The sequence below is a fragment of the Scyliorhinus canicula genome, chromosome 6 (assembly GCF_902713615.1).
Source record: "Scyliorhinus canicula chromosome 6, sScyCan1.1, whole genome shotgun sequence".
NCBI lineage: Eukaryota > Metazoa > Chordata > Chondrichthyes > Carcharhiniformes > Scyliorhinidae > Scyliorhinus > Scyliorhinus canicula.
The window spans coordinates 51467449-51489877 of record NC_052151.1 but is presented as its reverse complement, the minus strand read 5'-3'; the positions used below and the strand labels follow the sequence as shown (position 1 = coordinate 51489877).

At 45.9% G+C, this 22429-nt stretch overlaps 1 protein-coding gene across 2 annotated transcripts in view; it reads right to left on the bottom strand.

Moving 5' to 3' along the window:
- The window catches only part of sim1a (SIM bHLH transcription factor 1a), a 101004-nt gene that overhangs the window by 18011 nt on the left and 60564 nt on the right, over nucleotides 1-22429 (bottom strand). For both annotated transcript variants that reach the window (XM_038799276.1, XM_038799277.1), the window contains one exon: nucleotides 7836-8001. In XM_038799276.1, the coding sequence (XP_038655204.1) occupies nucleotides 7836-8001 (166 nt within the window). The remainder of the gene's footprint in view (nucleotides 1-7835; nucleotides 8002-22429) is intronic.

The window sequence follows — 22429 nt, the reverse complement described above, 5'->3', positions numbered from 1 at the left end:
TAGATGAACCAGTGCCACAGACAGAGATTTAAATTGAATCACCATTACCGAAACATGTTTACAAGGTGATCTAGTTTGGGAAATAAATATTTCAGTATGCACAACATTTTGAAAAGACTTACAAGGTGGAAAATGAGGAGTCAACCTAATAGCTAATGATGGCATAACGACATTAGTAAGAAAAGATTCTGGTTTTGAAGATCAGGAAGTCTTTTTCTGCAGTCCACAACTCCATACGCTGCCACATGCAGGGCAGGTCGTGCTTGAAGGGTTGGGCAGGTGGGTTATTTGGAGGTTTGTGCGCTCCATCGGATGCCAACACTTCACCTCGGCACGTTCGCAATGAAGTCCCGAGATGTGTTTGCTGCTTTACCAAATGAACCTTCTCCATTTTGGGCAGTCACAAGATAGGGACTTCCATGAGTGGAGTACAATCAGTATGGGTGATGGTTAGGAGTGAAAAAGGTCAGAATGCTGGTGGGAAGTATATATAGGTTCCAGAACAGTAATTATACTGTTGGACAGAACATTAAACAATAAATTATTGGAGCTTATAACAAAGGTGAAGCAATAACTGTCGTCAACTTTACATGCACAGTAAAGGTGCTCTGGAATATGAGTTTACAGAATGTTTTTGTGACAGTTTCCTGTAAAAATACATTGTGGGGGGGAATGGAGTATGAGAGTAAACTATCCAGAAATAGATTATAATCGATTGTAAAAAGGAGAGTGGCTCAAATAACACTGGTCCCTTCGATGCAGAGGCAGGAAAAATTATAATGGGGAATGCAGCAATGGCAGGGCCATGGAACAAAGGTTTTGACCCCAAATTTTCATCTAGTTGGAAGGGCACTGTGCATTAGCCACAAAAGTGCCAGAATCCTGAATCTGGAAGTCCCGCCTACAAACAGGGTGCCTAAACGTTTCACCAAGGGGAGGGGTGGGGGAACAAGGGCACGTGCGTTTCACACGTCCACTGTACACAGAGGCAGTTGCACATTTGAAAGTTCACCTTCTTTCAAACAGAAGCAATTTTGGTCACTCAGATTTCTCAACACAGGTCATAGACATTAGACAGTTGAGGGAAAGGTCCAAACCTGCCATAGTTATTTGGAAAGGTAAGGTAACCTTTTGGAGAAGTAAGGTACCCCGTTGAAAATGCTTTTTTAAAATAAATTTAGAGTACCCAATTCTTTTTTTTTTCCCAATTAAGGGGCAATTTAGCGTGGCCAATCCACCTACACTGCACATCTTTGGGTTGTGGGGGTGAGACCCATGCAAACACAAGAAGAAGGTGCGAATTCCACACGGACAGTGACTTGGGACCGGAATCGAACCCAGGTCCTCAGTGTGTGAGGCAGCAGTCCTAACCACTGCGCCACCGTGCCGCCTCCCTCTTTGGGAATGTTAAGCGTGGACGTGAATGTGGATTAAAAAGTGGATGAGTCTTTGGAATTATCAAACTGTCATGTCATTCAAAAACTCTATCCTTTAAATTAAATAAAGTCAGCTGTAGTTTAAAATAATCAACGATTGCAATTTCAGTAGATATTTGTTGACATACGTCTTAGGGATTTCATCATAGGATTAGTGCTGCTAGAATGCTTCCACATACCATTCTCACAGTGGGGGCCTGATAACTCATATTTTAATTTATAGCTCAGAAAGGTTATTAGCTGTCCTTGATGTGGGGCTTTGAATACAAATGTTTACTTTTTTACTTTTAGAAGGGATTCAGTACTTGAAGGAATTCAAATGTATTGAAAGAACTTTCATCAATGAGAGTCATTTTATTTTTAATATATTACCAGGGTCCCTGTGGGCCTCCTCTTTTACAAGGGTCCCTGTGGAGGGTCCCCCTAATACAGGGATCCCTGTGGGAATTCCCCTTATTACATGTGTCCCTGAGGGGGGGAGGGGGTTCTGGTAGAGGAGGCGTGGGCAGATAGTGCATTGTTCGGAAGTGGGGGGACAGGGTGGCCCTCAGATAAGCTTGAATGGTTTCTACCAGCGTGGCCCTGATGGGGCGGACCACACAGTGGACCAAGGGGGAAGCTGTTGCCCCCTAGACCCACCATGGGTCCACCACATCAGGGCCACACTGGTAAAAACCACAAGTAATCCTCGCCCACGCGATTCCTGGCCAGGGGGAACAGGGAATCACGGGAGACCAGAGCATTGAGCTCCTAGCCTGCTGAATGGATATAAATGGGTCATTAAGACCCATCTGCGTCTATTTATTTCCTCCTGCTGGCACGCATCATGGACCTTGCTCACGCTGCCAATGGGGGTCGGAGCATCGCATTCGGCTCGGCGCCTACCACCAATCCCGATTTTCCCCCATTGCCCGATTCTCCGTTCCATTGTGGAACGCATTCCGCGTGTCCCGGGACGTAGAATTCTGCCCAAGGCATAGTAACATGGGCAGAAGATTGGTTGGGCAGAAAGCAACGAGTTGGGAGAATTGAGCATTTTTAAGTTGGCAGGCTGTGGCTATTGGAGTGGTGCGAGGATCAGTGCTGGGACCTGAGCTATTTACAATTTATATTAATGACTTAGACAAAGAGACCATGAAGAATGTTATCTAAGTTTATATGTTACAAGTCTGTGAGGGTTGCACAGAGCCTGCAAATAAATAGACACAGATCAAAGGAGTGGCAATAAGGTAAATATATAATAAAGGAGAAGTTTGAGATTTTTCAGCTTAGTTGCAAGAACAGCAACACAAAGACATGAAACTCAGGTGTCAATACAACAGGTTCTCAATTCTGCAGCCAATGGGTACAAGCTGTCCCTGTTATGGGGCTGGTTTAGCATAGCGAGCTAAACAGCTGGCTTGAATTGCAGAACATTGCCAGCAGCGCAGGTTCAATTCCCGTAACAGCCTCCCCGAACAGGCGCCAGAATGTGGCGACTAGGGGCTTTTCACAGTAACTTAATTGAAGCCTACTTTGACAATAAGTGATTATTATTATTATTATCTACGGAGCCCTCAAAATTTTCAATACCTCCATTAAATCTTTTGTCAACCTTCACTTTTTCTAGAAACGACAAGCTCAGCTTCTCCAATCTACCCACGTAAATGTAGATCCTCAGCCCGGAAACATTCTTATAAATTGTTTCTGTCTCTTCACTAATGCCTTCACATCCTTCCCAAAATGAGGTGGTCAGAATTGGGTACTATGCTCCATTGATGCTGATCCGGTTGGTGTTTTATAGGCACACGTATTTGAGTAATGAGTCTATTTTCCCACCTCGTGGGATTGAGGAATTGATACACTGACACATGCCAGTGTTTTTAAGCCTCTCCGCCTCCAGTCGGGGCCTGAAAATTGTGCCCATAATGCACCAACCAATTAACCCTCAATTGAAATACAATATCTAACTCTCGGCACCAGTCTTTGGGAAATGAGGATATCCCAAGTGAGTATACCCCACTATGTGATCGCTGAGGACTCCCCCACCATAAGGGCATCCCTTTCATTCCCCCATCCCTTTTCAGGCTCCCCTACACCCCCACCCCACATAACCCCATTCATATTACCCTTCACCCCCTCTTTAATGGGTATGGCCCCCCTCAGGCTTCAACCTTTGGCAGTGCCAACCTGCCACCCCAGCAGTACCAACCTTGCACCCTGCAGTGCCACATTGGCACCGCCATAGTGGCAGATTGGCACTGCCCTGCCCTCGACCACCCTGGGGGGCTCCAATAACCTCCGAGCCTGCTGGCATGGCCATCATGCTCAGTCTCCGTTTGTGGAAGTCGCGTCCAAGATTTATTAAAAATTTTCAGAATTATGAGGGAAAAAGTAGATGAGGAGAGATTCTACCCGTTGATTGTAGGATCAAGAAACAGGAGTTTTAAAGTGAATTACGAAATTACCAAAGGTGACCTATGGAAATATAAACTGAGTATTTTTACGAAGTGAGCAGTTAGGATTTGGAATGCACTGGAAAGGGAAGTGGAGGCAGTTTCAATCATGGCTTTCAATGGGGAATTGGATAATCACCTATCTGAAGAGAAAATAAATGCATGGCTATGGAGAATGGGTGGGAAAGTGAAGACTAGCTGAGTTGATCTTGCAGAGGCCAGCTTAGATCTTTATTTTAACATTAATTCATGGGATGTGATGCCCCCTTGAGAAGGTGGTGGTGAGCCGCCTTCTTGAAGCGCAGCACCGGACGGCCTCTTTCACCATTCTATGCATCCATAATTTTATCATTCTCTCTTGAAACTGGAATCACAAATTAGAGAATGGAAATATTGGAAATCCAAAATAAAACTGCTGATGAAAGCTCGTTGACCTAAACATTGACTGAGTATTTCCAGTACCTCCTGTTTTTAATAACGACTCCTTTTTATGCCATTGGTGTGGTAAATGGACAAATGTTTGGGCATCTGGACAAGCACACTGCTGAAACTGTACAAATAACTTAAGCGTCATGATTACTTACAGAGCCCACTAATTTGATGCTGGTAATGTTTTGGGAAGTAGGAGAGGACAGCACAGAAACATACTGTTCACTCGCACCACTTTCTAGGTAGGCTAGACGAGGTACTGTGCACACATGGGCCGGGATTCTCACCCACCCGGCAGATGGGCCGTACCAGGGCCAAAGAGTTGCGTGAACCACTCCGGCGTCGAGCCGCCCGGTAGGTGCAGAATCCGCCGCACTTCCGGGGGCTAGGCCAGCACTGGAGTGGTTGGCGCCGTTCCAACTGGCATCGAAGGGCCTCCGCCAGCCGGCGCGAGTTGACGCATGTGTGGGAACGCCAGCGTGTTCTGGCAAATCTGGCGTGATCCCTGCGCATGTGCAGGGTGTTTCTTCTCCGCGCCGGCCATGGCAGAGCTTTACACAGGCCGGCGCGGAGGGAAAGATTGCCTCCAAGGCACAGGCCCACCCGCAGGTCGGTGGGCCCCTATCGCAGGCCAGGCCACCGTGGGGGCCCCCACCGGGGCTGGATCCCCCCGCGTCTCCCCCTCCCCTGAGGACTCCGCAGGCCGCCCTCAGAGCCAGGTCCCGCCGGCACGGACCTGATCTAATCCACACTGGCGGGACTGGCCGAAAACGGGGAGGCCGCTTGGCTCATCGGGGACCGGACAATCGTCAGGGGGAGGGAACACTGGCAACGGTACCTAACTGGCGCGGTGCGATCCCCGCCCCCTCCAAAAAACCGGCGCCGGAGAATTTGGTCGGAGAATCCCGCCCTAGCAACTTGGATGCGGCCCATTTCAACAGTATGCATTTTAAACTTCAGTTTTACATTTGGTGTTCAATGAGGTTTAAACATTTTTGCCACAAAATGGAAGCACCTTTACTCCCTTCCCTGTTGCTGCTTCGAAAACTCTACTTTGGCTCTCACACTTCAAGATGAAGCAATTTCTCAACCACTGCTCACAGACAAAAATTGTGCAGCTCGAAGGCTCATGAGCCGTTCAAATATTTGCAGATCTTGATTAAAATTGATTTGAGTATTTCGTTCCCAATGCATAACTTTTACTGAAGTCAACGTGTTTACCAACTTCAGTGTTTCTGTTAAAAAAGGTGAGAGGATTTGAAGCTATGTTGCATGATTATGTTACACCGTGGGCCCACGAATGTGTTGGCTGGGGCTGCCTCACATCAGTTACCAGCCTTATTGCTGGAGCTCCAAACCAACTTAGGTCAGTTTATTTAACCATTTTACAGACGTTCTAAGAACATAGCTGTTGAGGTCCTGGGAGAATATGGAGGTTCTTTACACAGACAACAACTGTTAACAGGCTGCTAACTGGCAGAAAGGATGCACTGTATCTATGGTTCACACAGTTGCCGCTACCTTTTATTGGAGTTCATGGGACAAGACAATGGATGATCTTTTGTGGAGGAGGGGACTAACGACAAGATAATGGTGGAGCAGGCTCGAATGGTTGAATGGCCTCTCCCTGTTCCTATTTTCTATATTTTCTAAGTCAAAAAATGAGCTTCCCCGAAGGCGTCCATCGTGGTTCCCACAGCAGAGGCACCAATATCTGGAATTTTGTTCAGCTACTGAACATAGAACATACAGTGCAGAAGGAGGCCATTCGGCCCTTCAAGTCTGCACCGACCCACTTAAGCCCTCACTTCCACCCTATCCCCATAACCCCTAACCTTTTTAGTCACTAAGGGCAATTTATCATGGCCAATCCACCTAACCTTCACATCTTTCGACTGTGGGAGGAAACCGGTGCACCCAGAGGAAACCCACGCAGACACGGGAAGAACGTGCAGACTCCACACAGACAGTGACCCAGCCGGGGAATTGAACCTGGGACCCTGGTACTGTGAAGCCACAGTGCTATCCACTTGTGCTACCTTGCTTCCCTAATCATGAGGCTTGTCACTAATTTACATATAAATGGGAATTTTAAATGATACATAAGCTTTGTCTGAGCAGAGACTCCAAGTGCCAAGAGCACATGGGACCCATACGATGAAGCACTGTGCACTTTGTGTGCTGAGTAAGCTTCTGCGGCCAATTATGGAAGATGTCTGCACCCAGTATGCTGCAGTGCTTTGGGGACTGCAGACCATATTAGCTTTTATATGATGATATTATGCTTTTACAATTTTGACACATAATCTGTTATGTGAGTTCTCTCAATACGATTATGAATACTTGATGCATTGTTGTAATCACTGGCCAGAACAACGACAATCTGGAGAAAAATGCAGAAGTGATAACCATTTTTTTTTAAATTATAAAGCCCCTGACAAGGACAGTTGCCTTTCTGGGGAGAGGAGTGGGTGTAGTTATCCCCCTAGATTTGAGAAGTCATGCTGCAATTTGTTGTTTCTTCAGTGAGTGAATGCTCTGGAAGTGACCTTAGCAGCACAGACATGCACATTTCTTTCTCTCTGACCCACTGCAGGGTTGGCAATGGAAGATCTGGGCAGGCAGATCCTGGAACATCACAATAAGGATGTGAGACATCCTCGTGGACTGTCAGCCCTAATGTATTTTGATGCTGATCACATTGACTCGAAACAGCAAGTCATTATCACATGCTCGAAGAAATTGCTTTGATTACATTACTGAACCCCACAAGGGGACAGAATTGAATTAACATGAAGGGTGGAATTTTACCAAAATTTTGCAGTGTGTCAGGTTCTGACTGAAAACCGGCATGTATCTCTCTCCAGATGCACAGCCGGATTTGCAGACCAAATTTTCTGGCACTCATTGCGCTGTCATTCTGGCACGGCAGGGCCTGACAGAACTAGCAAGGCCAGCTCCACAGAGAGCAGGGAGCCATCTATAAAAGGTGCCTGATCTGCGCTGCAAATAAACGCTCTCCCCGATGGACACGGAGGACCTCCCCACAAGTATCGGGCAAACCCCACCATCATGCAAGTATCGGGGGCGCACCACCCACACCCCCCCACACCCCCGCCACTCGCCCACCACCCCATACAAGTATCGGAGGTACTCTCTCCTCATTCCTCACCAACATGGAAATATCAGGAGCACTCTCACCCCCGGGTCCCCCACCACCAACCACCGTCATGAAGATATTGGTGCACTCTCACCCCTCACAGGCATCAGCCCTTCTCCCCAATACACATAAAGGGAACACCACCCCACCCTTCCCACATGGGGCTCCACAGAGGGACCACTCCGGCACTGTCAATCTGGAACTGCCAGGGTGCCAATGCCAGGGTGCCACTACCGGGGTGGCATGGAGCAGGACCAACATGTGCCAGGGTTAATGCCAGGATGCAGTGCCTTGGCTTGTCCTCTCATCCCCACACCACTTTCCCACACTATTTTTTTAACAGCTCAAAAATAATGGCAACTGGAGATAACTCACCTGAGGATAAGGTGATGCCCTTTGTTTGGATTTTGTTCGGCTCAGACGGGACTTGCTCGTCTTCCTGGAGTCAGTGATGGTTGGAGTTGAGTTTACGTATGAAAATGATGGTTTTGTTGCTGTTACTTGATCTAGTGACAGTTGCAATCCCTTGTACTCGGCATCCCTAAAAGCAGTCAAAACATAAATGTATTAGATTTGGTGCATGCGCATAAAGACCTCTGTTAAAGCATCCTTGCAGTAATTTTCGGTAGCCCCTTAAAACCCTAACCAGATGACTATAGCTGACCATATCCTTGCCACTTCTCTCCAACTTTAACCTCACAAACAACAGAGCGGAACACGGCCATCCCATTCATCCTTCCATGCACCATGTCTAATCTGGCCGATCATGAATTCTATCCTACTTCAAATCTCCTGAGAAATCTCTACGTGATTGTTCCCAATCCCTGGTGCTGTAAGGCCGATGAGCAAAACCGCAGAGTTACATTGAACTCATAGCACAGAAACAGACGATCTGGCTCACAGGTCTATGAATCTCCTCCCACCCCATTTCGTTAAACGACATCTGCAGACCCTTCAATTCCTCTCTCCATCTGGTGCATTAGTAAGATCTACATTCTAATTACTCTCTGGGTAATTATTCATCCATCCTCTATTTTCCTGATGAAAGCACAGCCACTCCACAAAATTCCTGCTCCCACACCATCCCTGTCACCAGGCAAGGAACATTGAATTTTGTTCAGTATTTTACCATCCACAGCTACACTTGCACCCTTTAACTTCCAACCCCATTATTGGCCAGATAGTTAGTGGACTATTTTCTGAAAGAGTTTATTTAGTCAGCTTCAATTGGCAAGTCACTGAAAAGTTTCATTCAGCAGAACAGGATTTTAATTGGCCAAAGTGTCTCACAATTCACTTCCATTGTGTAAAGTACATAATTTACTGAAAGTGTCCTTCCTGTTTATTTCTTTTGCTCATTTGTTCCCATTTATTTTATTTTATTGTTTTGGTCCATGGATCAATCATTGGGATACTGTATTCTCAGGCTTTATGTTTAGGCGAAGGGAAAAACAGACTCTTCAGCACCAAGTCGATGGGAGGAATCGGTTTTGGAGCAAATCACTTTGATCAGTAAACTGGCAACCAATGGGCTGGCCAGGAACATGTTCTGCCTGACAGCAGTCAGTGATTTGTTCCTGCTGGGTAATGTTTCTGAGAGAATCTTCCAAAAGTGATTAAACCTCAGAAGTGAAGGGAGCATTTTTCTCATTCTGCTGCCTACTGTCTGTAGGTGGAAGCTAGAGATCTTTAAAGTTTATCTAAACCAGCAGCTTGATAGGGTTCTTTCAATGATTGGATGTAGTGGAAGGAAAGATGTTGGATATTTATGGTCGGCTTGTGTCAATGGAATAAATTTCACTGGATGAGGTTAAGAGGGAGAGGGAGCTGGGTCAGGTGTTTGGGGGAGGGGGTTGTGGAGCCACGCTCTACACAGAGTCAACTCCACCTCCTCATGTGCTAGGCTCAGCCTGATTCAGTTCAAGGTGGTTCATAGGGCGCAACTGACCAGGACACGGATGGGTGGGTTCTTCTCAAAAGTAGATGTTAGATAATATACAATCAAAGTATTTTAAAATAAAGGCAGATTCTAAATAATCCTTTAACTCTGCTTCACCTGACAACTAACCCTTTCCCCTTCCCGCCGCCCATGTTTTTGTGGGTCTATATGTGTACGTGTGTGTGTAAAGAGTGGGGCAAGTTAGAATGGAGGATTTGGGAAATGGGTAGTAGATAGCTAGCTACATTTTCTGTCTGTTTAATTAAAGATACAGTTCATAATAAATGGTTACTCTTGTTTTAAAGTTACAAACTTGGTGACTGGAGTTTATTGGACTGAACCAAAGATCTAGGGCATTTAAATAAATCTAATTTGACTGGTGTTGCGACTCCAGGTCAAGTGGGACTGGAATTGATCGCACTCTAGCCCCGGGTGTTGTAACATCACACACAGCATTAACGTACAATGTCCTGTGCAAGTACAAATTATCCATCATTTGTCTATGTGCAGCTCTTATTCATTACAAAATATCATTGACACTGTTATGTAAAATATTAATTCACGTTTGCACGTTATTTTTAGGTTGATAAACTTTGATACAAAGATTTATCAATTGCTCATCTTTTCATTTCTGACTTCCACAAAAGTGTACTTGTGCAACATTTCCTGTTGAACTGGCTGTGCTTTTATCATGATTCAATAGGCTAGTTTGAGCAATGAATAGCAGAGAGATTTTAATTAGTTTAATACCAGACCCATGCACTAGCCACAGTTACAAAGTCTCAAAGCATACAATGTAGATTTAACTAGCCCAAGGATTAATGATCCAGCAAACCTGACTCAACAGGAACCAGTAATTTGAAAGACGCCAAAGTAAATATTATGATTCCTTTATGGCTTACAGCATTCTGCATTATCATTATCACAGTGGTTAGCACAGTTGCCTCGTGGCACCGAGGTCCCAAGTTCAATCCCGGCTCTGGGTCACTGTCCGTGTGGAGTTTGCACATTCTCCCCGTGTTTGCGTGGGTCTCGCCCCCACAGCCCAAAGATGTGCAGGTTAGGTGGATTGGCTATGCTAAATTTAAAAAAATTAATTGGGTACTCTAAATTTATTTATTTTTAAAATCACAGTGGTTAGCACTATTGCCTCACAAATCCAGGGACCCGGGTTCAATTCTGGCCTTGGGTGACTGTCTGTGTGGACTTTGCATCTTCTCCCCATGTCTGCGCGGGTTTCCTCCGGGTGCTCCGGTTTCCTCCCATAGTTCAAAGCTGCGCAGGTTAAGTAGATTGGCCATGATAAATTGCCCCTAAGTGTTCAGGGATGTGTAGATTGGCTGGATTGGCCATGATCAATGCACGGGGTTAGGGGGATAGGGCTCTTTCCAAGGGCCGGTGCAGACTCAATGGACCAAATGGCCTCCTTCTGCACTGTAGGGATTCTATGATTATCACATTGCTCAGTGAAAAGTTATCATAAATACCTTCATGCAAACTATTATTATGTAAACTCTGTGGAGAACCAAGTGAATCTAGTCATCAGGTGCAGCAGGGTTAAATGATTGTTTAGAATCTGTCTTTATTTTTATAATACTTTAATTTTATATTATGATTTGCGGTTAAATAGCAAAATGTACTGAAGTATAGGAAAAAGAAAAAGAAAGAGATGAAGATTTATATTATGTTTTTCAGAACCACCAGACATCTAACAGCACGGTAGCACAGTGGTTAGCACTGCTGCTTCGCTGCACCGGGGACCCGGGTTCGATTCCCGGCTTAGGTCACTGTCTGTGCAGAGTCTACACCTTCTCCGTGTCTCAGTGTGGGTTTCCTCCGGGTGCTCCGGTTTCCTCCCACTAGTCCCGAAAGACGTGCTTGTTAGGTAAATGGACATTCTGAATTCCCCCTCAGAGTACCCGAACAGGCGCCGCAGTGTGGCGACTAGGGGATTTTCACAGTAACGTCATTGCAGTGTTAATGTAAGCCTACTTGTGACACTAATAACGATTATTATTTGAAAGTATTTGATAGGCAATGAAGTACTTTTGAAGTGTAGTCATTGTTGTGTCATAGAAAATGCAGCAGCCAAACTGCCCACAGTAAATTCTCACAAACAGCAATACAATAATGACCAGATAGTCTGGTTTTCTGTGATTTTGAATGAGTGATAGAAATTGGCCAGGGCACTGGAGATATTTCCCCTGCACTTCAACAAAAACATGCCACTGGTTCCTCTACATCCACCTGAGAGGGTTACAACAGGACTTTGATTGAATCCCAACCATGATACAGACATCCAAAAGTTCAATTCTCCCTCCGTACTGCACTGGAGTGTCAGCCTTAATTGTTATGCTCAAGTCCTGGAGTGAGACTTGAACCAGAACCTTCCAACTCTGTGGCAAGATTCCTACCAATTGAGCCACGTCAAGTACCAATGTAAGCCGCAAAATTACTCCAGGCTGCCCCCACTCCAGTGATGTTTCCGTGGCTGAAGGGTGGCCATAAGGCTGCTTACACTCAGTGTTGTTTCTGTCAGAAGCTCCAGCAAAGTAACACCAGTGAAGCAGACATTGTTTTTCTGGCAACAGTGTTGGAATATCTGAGATTCACTGTAGTACTGATTGAGGAGCTGGGGATTGTGCAGTGTTTGTGCAGAATTTAAATCTGTTTGGAATGAGTTTCCTAAGAGTACACCGTGGAACATCAAGTAATATTTTGACATTGGCCGAGGTTTGCCCTGAACATGTCTAAGGGTGTGGAAAGGCAGCAAAGTAGGAGTTCTGTTAATTCTTTGTTTTGCAGGTCATCCCATCGTAAGTCTCTATCTAGGGCAGAGTCACTTAGATATTTGGGACAAATTCCTTGTTCGTATGGATGTGCAACAGAGATGCACACCTGTCCCTGGAAATTCAGAGACATTCTGAGAGGTGCATTGGTGGCACAAGTTAGGCCAGAGACAATACTCCAATAAATTTTAAACCTTTCCAGTCAAGAAAAAATGCAATCGATTGTCATACGCCCTTTTCACTTATGGCTCCAATTAAACCCCAACAGACGGTTCCCTGGAGTTAATTGGGAGGTCCCTCTCTAGTAGCCTTAATGCTCCCATACTGCAACTGACTAAAGTGATGTTGAAATCTGGTATATCAGAGTTCTACATCAAATTAAAACCTGTTGCATCATGGCAACTCTGACCCCAACACAAGGATTCTCCCAGTCTGAGGAAGATGTTTACACATGTAAACAAGGTATCCACCAATCATGTAAAGGTCAATTAGGTGAACCCGATGATATTCACAAACATTCTCTCTCTCTCTCCTCCTCACACACTCTCTCAGTCTGCAGTCACTCACCTACTCAGATGCGATTAGACGCCTTTCCCTCTGCCTTATGTTCCACACTAGATGTCTGGGCACCAACCCTGAGTTCCCCAACCCTCAGCTTCTTGTTCCTCCCAACCCTTCAGCTTCCTTTTGCTCAGTTCGCTGCTCCTGAGCTCCCCGGCCAGGATTCCACAGCCCTCTGTCCCACCTCCTGGGCTCCCCAGCCCTCCGCTCCTGGGTCCCCCAGTCCTCAGTTCGCTGCTCCTTGTCTCCCCACTCTTGGCCTCCCTGCTCCTGGGTTATCCGCAGCTGAGCCCACCACTCCTACGTCCCCTCCCACCCCCGCCACACCTGGGTTCCCCAGCTATCTGCTCCTGAGCCTCCTGGCCCCCGAACACAATGCGTCGGTGTTCACTGCTCCTCCAATTTCAATGATTCTTCATTGTCTCTAACATCCTGAGGTCATGAAAGGTGCTGTAGACGTACGTTTCTTTATTAGGTCATAACAGACCAAATTCTGCTGCAACTCCTGCTGAACAAGGCTGATGCCAAAAACAGCGAAAAACAAGTCCAAACCCTCAGCATGTGAGGAATATAACTCTCATAGCTGCTCCCTGTGCCATATGACAGGCGACAGGTATCTGAGATATTTTGGTCCAGACCTTATGGTCTGCAGATCATCGGGGACCGGACATAGTTCTCATTATGCCCACGGGGACCCCAAGAAGTCATAGCAAGCTGGCCTCTGGGGAATTGGCCATGAAATGTGAACTTTCAATGGGCAATTCTCCTGTTCCTCCAGACCCTCCACAAAATCTCCAACTCTGACCTAGAGCCAGAGACATTGGACATTTCTGTAGGACTTAACCTACATGCTTACCCAGAAAACGTTAGACAGAAGAATCCTAGTCTAACTCTTGGGTAACTACAGAATTACCCCTCTCACCCCCCCCCCCCCCCCAAGTCTTTCACACTGACCTCCTGAGTCCTCCTTCCAATAACCTGACTATCTCCCCAGCCCACTAACTACTCCCCCCAACCTTCTGACTAGTCCTGACACAATCTGACTCCCATGGCCAAACCTCCGCAACCCTACCCGATCTGACCGACTATCCCAACCTACCACACTAACCTGCTAACCACCCAACTACCTCCTCACCCCTGAGCCAGACCTCGGTCATCCCACCACTCGACTAACCCCAACTGGATCTTACTACCCCCACCTGAGCCAACTACCCCCAACCAACCTTACCCACCTGCCACCCAACACATCTACCACCTCACCCACCTGCTACCCGACCCAAGTACCACCCTACTCACCTGCCACTTTACCCACGTGCCACCCTACCCATCGCCTACCTCACCCACCTATCACCGTACCCACTTACCACTTCACCCAACTGCTACCTTTCCCTCCTACCATCCCATCCACTTACCTCACCCACAAACCCACACTTCCACCCTACCCATTCACTCATTCATCCACTCACCCATTCACTAACATTGCATCAGACCATAAGACATAGAAGCAGAATTAGGCCCATCGAGACTGCTCCACCATTCAATCATGGCTGATATTTTTCTCATCCCCATTCTCCTGCCTTCTCCCCATAACCCCTGATCCCCTTATTGATCAGAAACCTATCTATCTCTCTCTTAAAGACACTGAGTGATTTGGCCTCCACAAAGAGGCAAAGAGTTCCACAGATTCACCACCCTCTGGCTGAAGACATTCCTCCTCATCTCTGTCACATGGGACATTTAAACTTACATCATGGCAGCAAGTGCTGTAAAAAAAAGGTAGCACCCCGCTTGTCTCGCCTGCCCAATGCTACAAGCAGGGCAATTAAATCCTCCATGAAACTGTATTAATGCCCAGCATTTCTGAAGTTGCTGGGCTGGGAAGTCCAGGCCAAAAGTGCAGAGTTCTGTCAGGGCAACGGAACGTTTCATCTGAGCAGCAACCCGGCAATGATTTGCGGCTTTGTGCTAGATCCGGTCTTCTGCTCCCATGTAACCAAAATGACAGCAAGGGTTCCCACGTCAGACGCCTATTCATTGACTACAGATCCGCCTTCAACACCATAATCCCAGCCAAGCTCATACCCAAACTCCAAAATCTAGGTCTTGGCTCCTCCCTTTGCAACTGGATCCTCGAATTCCTGACCCATAGACCACAATCAGTAAGGATAAACAACAACATCTCCTCCACGATAGTCCTTAATACCAGGGCCCGAAAGGCTGCGTATTTAGCCTCCTACTGTATTCCCTATGCACACACTACTGTGTGCCAAAATTTGGCTCCAACTCCATCTACAGGTTTGCTGATGACACGACCGTAGTAGGTCGGATCTCGAACAACGATGAGTCAGAGTACAGGAAGGAGATAGAGAACCTAGTTGTGTGGTGTTCCGACAACAATCTCTCCCTCAACATCAGCAAATCTAAGGAGCTGGTCATTGACTTCCAGAAGCAAAGTACCGTACACACCGCTGTCTGCATCAATGGTGCTGAGGTGAAGATGGTTGACAGCTTCAAATTCCTCGGTGTGCATATCACCAACAATCTGTCCCGGTCCACCCACGTCGACACTACAACCAGAGTGTTAATGTAAGCCTACTTGTGACACTAATAAAGATTATTATTATAAGAAAACACAACAGCACCTGTACTTTCTCAAGAAACTAAGGAAATTCAGCTTGTCCACATTGAGTCTTACCAACTTTTACAGAGACACCACAGAAAGCATTCTATCAGGCATTATCGTAGCCTGGTATGGCAACTGCTCTGCCAAGGGTGTAAGAAACTACATACAGAAAGTTGTGAACACAGCCTAATCCATCAGGCGAGCCCGCCTCCCATCCATTGACTCTGTCTCCACCTCCCGCTGGCTTGGGAAAGCGGGCAGCAGAATCAAAGACCCCTCCCACCCGGCTTATTCTCTCTTTCAACCTCTTTCATCGGACAGAAGTTACAAAAGTCTGCGAACACGCAGTAACAAATTCAAAAACAGCTTCTTCCCCACCGATACCTGACTCATGAATGACCCTCTTATGGACTGAGCTGACCTCTCCAAGTATCTTCTCTACTGAGTAGTACTACACTCCATATGCTCACCTGATGTCTGTGTCTATGTATTTACATTGTGTATCTATCGTATGTGCTATGACTTTCCATGTATGGCACGATCTGTCTGGACTGTAAACAAAACTATTTCACTGTACCTAGGTACATATGACAATCAACCCAAATCCAAATCCCCGTCAGCCTAGCAAAGCAACTACGACAGTGGATTTGTTAAACCGAAACAGTCAAAAAGCCACAGGTAAAGAATTTGGGCGCAACAGCCCGTGTTTCAGTTTTTCAGAATAGCTTGAGAAGGCAATAATTAACCACCTCATATCCTTACAGCTTCCGTGTGCTTCATTTGTTTTTCTTGGACATCCCGTGCGGGATTCTCCCATGCCGCGTCATTTTTTCCCGCCGTGCCAGTGCGACACCGGCAGGCGATTCTCCGAGGTGCGGAGAATCGGTGCCATTTGCACCGGCAAGTTTGGCCCAGTGCCGGTTGTGGGCCACTGTCCGCGGCCGGGCCGCCAATTCTCCGGCCTTGATTGGCCGAGCGGCCGCGCGGAAATGGCAGAGTCCCGCCAGCGCCGTTCACACCTGCTCACAGTCAGCGGGAACTCTGCGCGTAGGGTCGGGGGCAGCCTGTGGGGTGGGGGAAAGCGCTCCTTCACCGGTGGGGGGGGGGGGGTCCGATGGGGTCTGGGCCACGATCGGGATCCACCGATCGGTGTGCCGGCCTCTCCAGCCCCAGCCCTATTTTTTTACGCAACTGGCCCCGGAACCCCTACGCCGTGTTGCGTCGGGGCCGGCGTGTTCAGCAAGTCCCCCGCGCATTTGCGGGTTGGCGCGGCGCCCAATTGGCGCCAGGAAGGGAGGTTGGAGCGGTGTAAATCGGTCCAGCGCCGTTCTGGCCCCCTGTGGGGGCCTGAATCGGTAGTGCCCGCGCCCGTTTGTTGCCCTAGTGAAACGCGCCGTCATGAAATGCAATGGCGTTCACGACGCGCAAACACTTTGCCTCCATTTCGGAGAATCCCGCCCCCCATTTCTGTGATTTGCACGTTACTTGTGTTTATTTTGCCTTCATCTGTTTAAGCTATTACTGCATCAGTGCTTGACTTAATGTCTATTTTCAGCTCTTACGATATCTTACGACTGATTATCTCAAAAGAATGGGGTTACCAGAGACTCCAGGACAAATGAAGTGCTGTCGGCAGCACAACACGTCACTGTCAGGAAAAGTTTGAACCTTTAACCACCTCCCTTGATGAGAAGTGTGCGCAAATCTGGTCAAACAATCAAACAATTTAATATTAATTTGTGTTTTCTTCAATAAAGATGATGTTGTCAAGATGAGGGCTGCTTGTGATGGGGGTGGAATGTATTCCATTTCAAGCACTGCATCAAACTCAGATGGAGACCCAGCACTGCGCATTAGCCACATTCTGGTTTCTCAGCGAGACTGACAATCGAATGGCAATCGCTCCTGAAGTGATCTTAGTTCTAGTACTGGCTGCTCTAAAAGACAGATGTGCATTTTAAGAGCAACCTTCATGACCTCAAGGTTCGAATAGTACTTTAAAGTTGGACATGCAGTCTGTATTGTAATGCAGGAAATGCAACAGCCAATTTATATACAGCAAGTAACACTGGCATCTACCTGGCAATATGGAACATTGCCCGAGTACAACCCTGTCCACAAAAAGCAGGACAAATCCCATCTGGTCAATTACTCTCGATCATCAGTAAAGTGATGGAAGGGGTCGTTGACAGTTCTATCAAGTGACACTTACTCATCAATACTCTCCACTTGCCTGGATGAGTGCAGCTCCAACAATACTCAAGAAACTCTACACCATCCAAGACAAAGCAGCCTGCTTGATTGGCATACCACCCACCACAACACCTTGGCGTTGACACAGTGAACGTTGTAGATGATACACACTGCTGCTGCACGTCGGTGATAGAGGGAGTGAATGCTGAATGTGAAAAAAATGAAAATGAAAATTGCTTATTGTCACAATTAGGCTTCAATAAAGTTACTGTGAAAAGCCCCTAGTCGCCACATTCCCGTACCAGCCTCCCCGGGCAGGCGCCGGAATGTGGCGACTAGGGGCTTTTCACAGTAACTTCATTGAAGCCTACTTGTGAAATTAAGCAATTTTCATTTTCATTTTTTTCACATTCAGCATTCACTCCCTCTATCACCGACGTGCAGCAGCAGTGTGTATCATCTACAACGTTCACTGTGTCAACACTAAGGCTCCGTCGACAACGCCTTCCAACCCTGCGGCTTCTAACACCTAGAAGGAGAAAGGGCAGTGGATGCACGGAAACACCGACAACTACAAGTTCCTTTCCAAACCACACAGCATGCTGATTGTGAAATATATCGTCGTCCCTTCATTATCGCTTGATCAAAGTCCTGGAACACCCTCCCTAAAAGCACTGTTGGTTTACCTACACCACATGGGCTGTAGCGATTCAAGAAGGTACCTCGCTACCACCTTTGCAAGGATAACCAAGGATTGGCACTAAACCTGTTGGCCTAGCCAGCCATGCCCACATCCCATGAATGATTTTTTTTTAAAGGTCCCACAAACTGCAATGAAACAGGTTGACCAGATAATATGGTTTTAGGTGCTGTCTGAAGGATCAATATTGGCCATGAAATTAAGGAGCACGCCACTATTCTGTTTCAAATAGAGCCTTGGGATATTTAATGTCCGCCCAAGAGATCTGATGGGAACTTAATTTAGCATCCCTTTGGAAAGACTGCACCTCTGACATTGCAGCACTCCTTCAACATTCTACCGGAGTGTTAGCCTAGATTTTGTTCTCAAGTTACTGGAATGGGACCTGAACGGCCAACGTTCTGACTCAGAGACATATTCTACCAAACCATAGCTGAAATCTCGGCCGATGTCCATTTGGGATTTGGTTGAGCAGAAGAAAAATACTGGAGATACTGGAAATCCGTAATGAAAACAGAAAATTCTGGGAACACTCAGCGTGTCTGGCAGGATCAACAGAGAGAGAAACTGGATTAATGTTCCATTCACAGACTTGAACTGTTCCTTTGGTTTCTCCCTTCGCAAATGCTGCCAGAGATGGGATTGAGACTCACAGCGGAAATTTTACACAACAGTCTTTTAACAGTATTTTAAAACAACCACTTTGTAAAAAATTCCTTCCTATAGTTAATAGTGGAAATTTACGGTGACGTTTTACTAAAATAGTGGAAAATGGATCTATCGCAGAAAATAAGCATTTTTAATCACAATATCAATTCACTACCTCTGAGTAGCAATTATAAATTACAGAAATTTACTTTCTAAAAATAAATATTTTCTTGTTATGTTGGGGTACGTGAGACAGATTCTTGGCAAATGGAAGAAAATTTCACATTTAATAAGTACCTCAAATGTCCTTGCACCCTTAAGAACTAGCTTAATTTTTAAGGCCTTTCTAAAGGCCAGCAAACAAGAACAATTATTCAAATGCTCAATGGTGATTAATTCTGCGGGCGCAGCCAATTTTATGGGTGGGGTCTGCTTCCAGGAGAGTGGTTTTAATAGTGGCGCAAAAGATCACAGAATCATAAAGTATGCTGAATAATAATAATCACTTATTGTCGCAAGTAGGCGTCAATGAAGTTACTGTGAAAAGCCCCTAGTCACCACATTCCGACGCCTGTTTAGGGAGGCCGGTACGGGAAGCTGCTGCCTTGCTCTGCATTACCAGCTATTTAGCCCACTGTGCTAATTCCATAATCTTATGTATCCGGTGGACTGAAAAAAACATCAATCGAGCAGCAACTCCAAACCACTATATTGAAGGCTGTTCGGCCCATCAATTCAGTGCTGGCCTTGTAAGGTACAATTCACGTACTTCCATTCCTCCGCCCTCTCCCCAAATTCTTGCACATCCTCCTTTTCAGTTATTTGGAAAATCTGCCAGAAGGAAGTCACTCTGCCCATTGTGTCAATGCCAGGCGAAAAACGTGCTCCCCACAGCCGAATCCCATTTTTCGGCATTTGGTTCGTATCCCAGGAGGTTCTGGGACTTTGGGTGCATATCTAGCCACCTTTTAAATGGGTTGAGGGTTTCTACCTCTACTAATATCTCAGGCACTGGGTTATAGACATCTACCACCCTCTGTCCCTTCCAATCATTCTACTCATCACATTAAATCACTATAGTCTCTGATCTCTGTTAAGAGAATGGTCCTTTCTGCTCACTCTATCCAGGCCCCTCACTACCTTATGCACGTCACACAAATCTCCCCTCAGCCTTTCGCAACTAAGTCAACCTCCTAAAATAAAGAAAACAGATTGTCAATTGCATAATTATAATGGCAACATAATCACCTCAGGTGATGCCTTTTGAAAATCCATATACATCAGCTGCTTCTCCTCTATCTACCCTGCCTTATATCTCCTCTAAGAACTTTAGTAGATTTGTCAGACATAATTTCCCCTTCATGGAACGATGCTGACTCTACTTGATCAGATTATGACTTTCCAACTGCATTGCTATTATAATAATCAATTCCAATATCTGGAATTAGACTAACTGGCCTGTAGTTTCCTGCATTTTGCCTCCTTCCTTTTTTGAACAAGGGTACTGCCTTGCCAGTTTTCCAATCTTTTGGTACAGTTTCAGAAGCCAGGATTTTTGGAAAATGCCTAACAATGCATCCACAATCACGGCAGCTACCTCCTTTAATACCCTGAGGCGCAGACCATCCGGACCAGGGGATTTGTCAGCTTTCAACCTCATTAGTTTGCCTAAAACTAATCATCTGGTGATGGTGACTATTTAACTCCTCCCCATATTTTTTACCATTTCTGGGATGCTTGTCCTATCCTCTATAGTAAAGACCGATGCAGAATATCTCTTTAACTCCTCTTCCATTTCCTTGTTCTCCATAATTGCTTCCAGCTTCATTCTCTGAGGTGCCAATGCTTTCTTTTACTTAGTAGGAGGCTATTTGGCCCATCTTGTCCATGCCAGCCCAAGGACACCCGGGTGGCCTTTCTAATCCCACCTTCCTGAACTCACTTCTCTCTTCCTTGTAATGTACTTTTAAAAGCTCTTATTGTCTGTTTTTATGTTTCTTGCGTGCTTGCTCTTGTAGCTTATTTTGTCCTTCCTGATTATTTTTCTCGTCCATCTTTGCTGCATTCTGATTCTATCCTAGTCTTCTGGCCTACCGCTAATCTTTGCCATCCTAAATGTTTCTTCTTTAAACTTAATACTCTCCTTAACTTCCTTGGTTATCCATGGTAGGTTCTTCCTTCCCTTAAAGTCTTTCCTCCTCACTGGGAGTTGACGTTATTCGGAGTTGACATTAGTCAGTGGCCGAGTAAGATGTTCTGTCCATAAAGGATGGAAAGGATGAATAAAAGAGGGTAAGAAAATAAGAAAAGGTGAGCTCTTTCCTCTTTACTTTAATTGATCTTTTAACAGGGTGGGCCTAGCACAAGTAGGAGGGGCCAAATGGCTTCCTTTAGTGCTGTAAAATACTTTTTCACCTTGCGTCCATGGCTCTGTACTTGCTTATAAATTGTCAAATCTCCAGCCAAAAGGAATTTTTGCATTTACTGCATGGGAAATGGAAAAGTAGGGGATTTTACTGCAGCTGAACCAGGTCCCAGTGAGGCCACATCTGGAATACTGTACACAGTTTTAGGCTCATTTGAAAGCAGGTATAATTGTGTTAGAAAGAGTTCAGAGAGCATTTGTTCAAACCGTTCCTGCATAAGGGGCGGATCTTATGAAGACAGGTTGAACAGATTGGGCCTATACCCATTGGAGTTTAGGACAATTAGAGGTGATCTTATTGAAATATATACGATGATGAAGGGATTTGATAGGCTAGAAACCAGGGGGGGAGATGTTTCCGTTCGTACTCTAGACGATAATCAAGGGTCACAGGTTAAGAAAAGAGGTCTACCGTTTAAGATAGGGATGAGGAGAAATTGTTTCTCTCAAAGGGCCGTGAGTATGTGGAATTATCTTCTCCAGAAAGCAGTGGAGACTGGGTTATTGAATTTATCCAAGGACAGATTTTTGATAGATAAGGGAGTCAGGGGTTATGAGGGCCCATGGCAAAATGGAGCTGAGACACAATCAGTTCAGCCATGATCTTATTAAATGGCTGAGCAGGCTTCAAGGGCTGAGCAGGCTCCAACGGCCTACTCCTGCGCCTATCTTCCATGCTCCTTTCATAACTATATATAAGTAGCATAGTGGTTATGTTATGGGAATAATGGGTTCAAAACCTACCATGACACCAGGGGAATTTAAATTCAAGCAATTAAATAAATCTGAAATTAGAAAAACTATCATCAATAATGATGTCCATGAAACTGCTGGAAGTTTTTAAGTCCTATCTACTTCACTGATATTCTTTCGGTTATTCATGAAGGCCCACCTTCTCAACCTTGCCCCTTGCCTGTGGTATGGTGATCCTCAGGTTAAACCACCGCCAGTCAGCTCTCACCCTCAAAGGGGGAAACAGCATCCGGTCATCTGGGACTATGGCAACTTTAACTTTATTCTTCAGGGAAGGAAATTTGCCATTATTACCCAGACTCTACGTGACTCCAGTCCCACAGCAATGCAGTTGACTC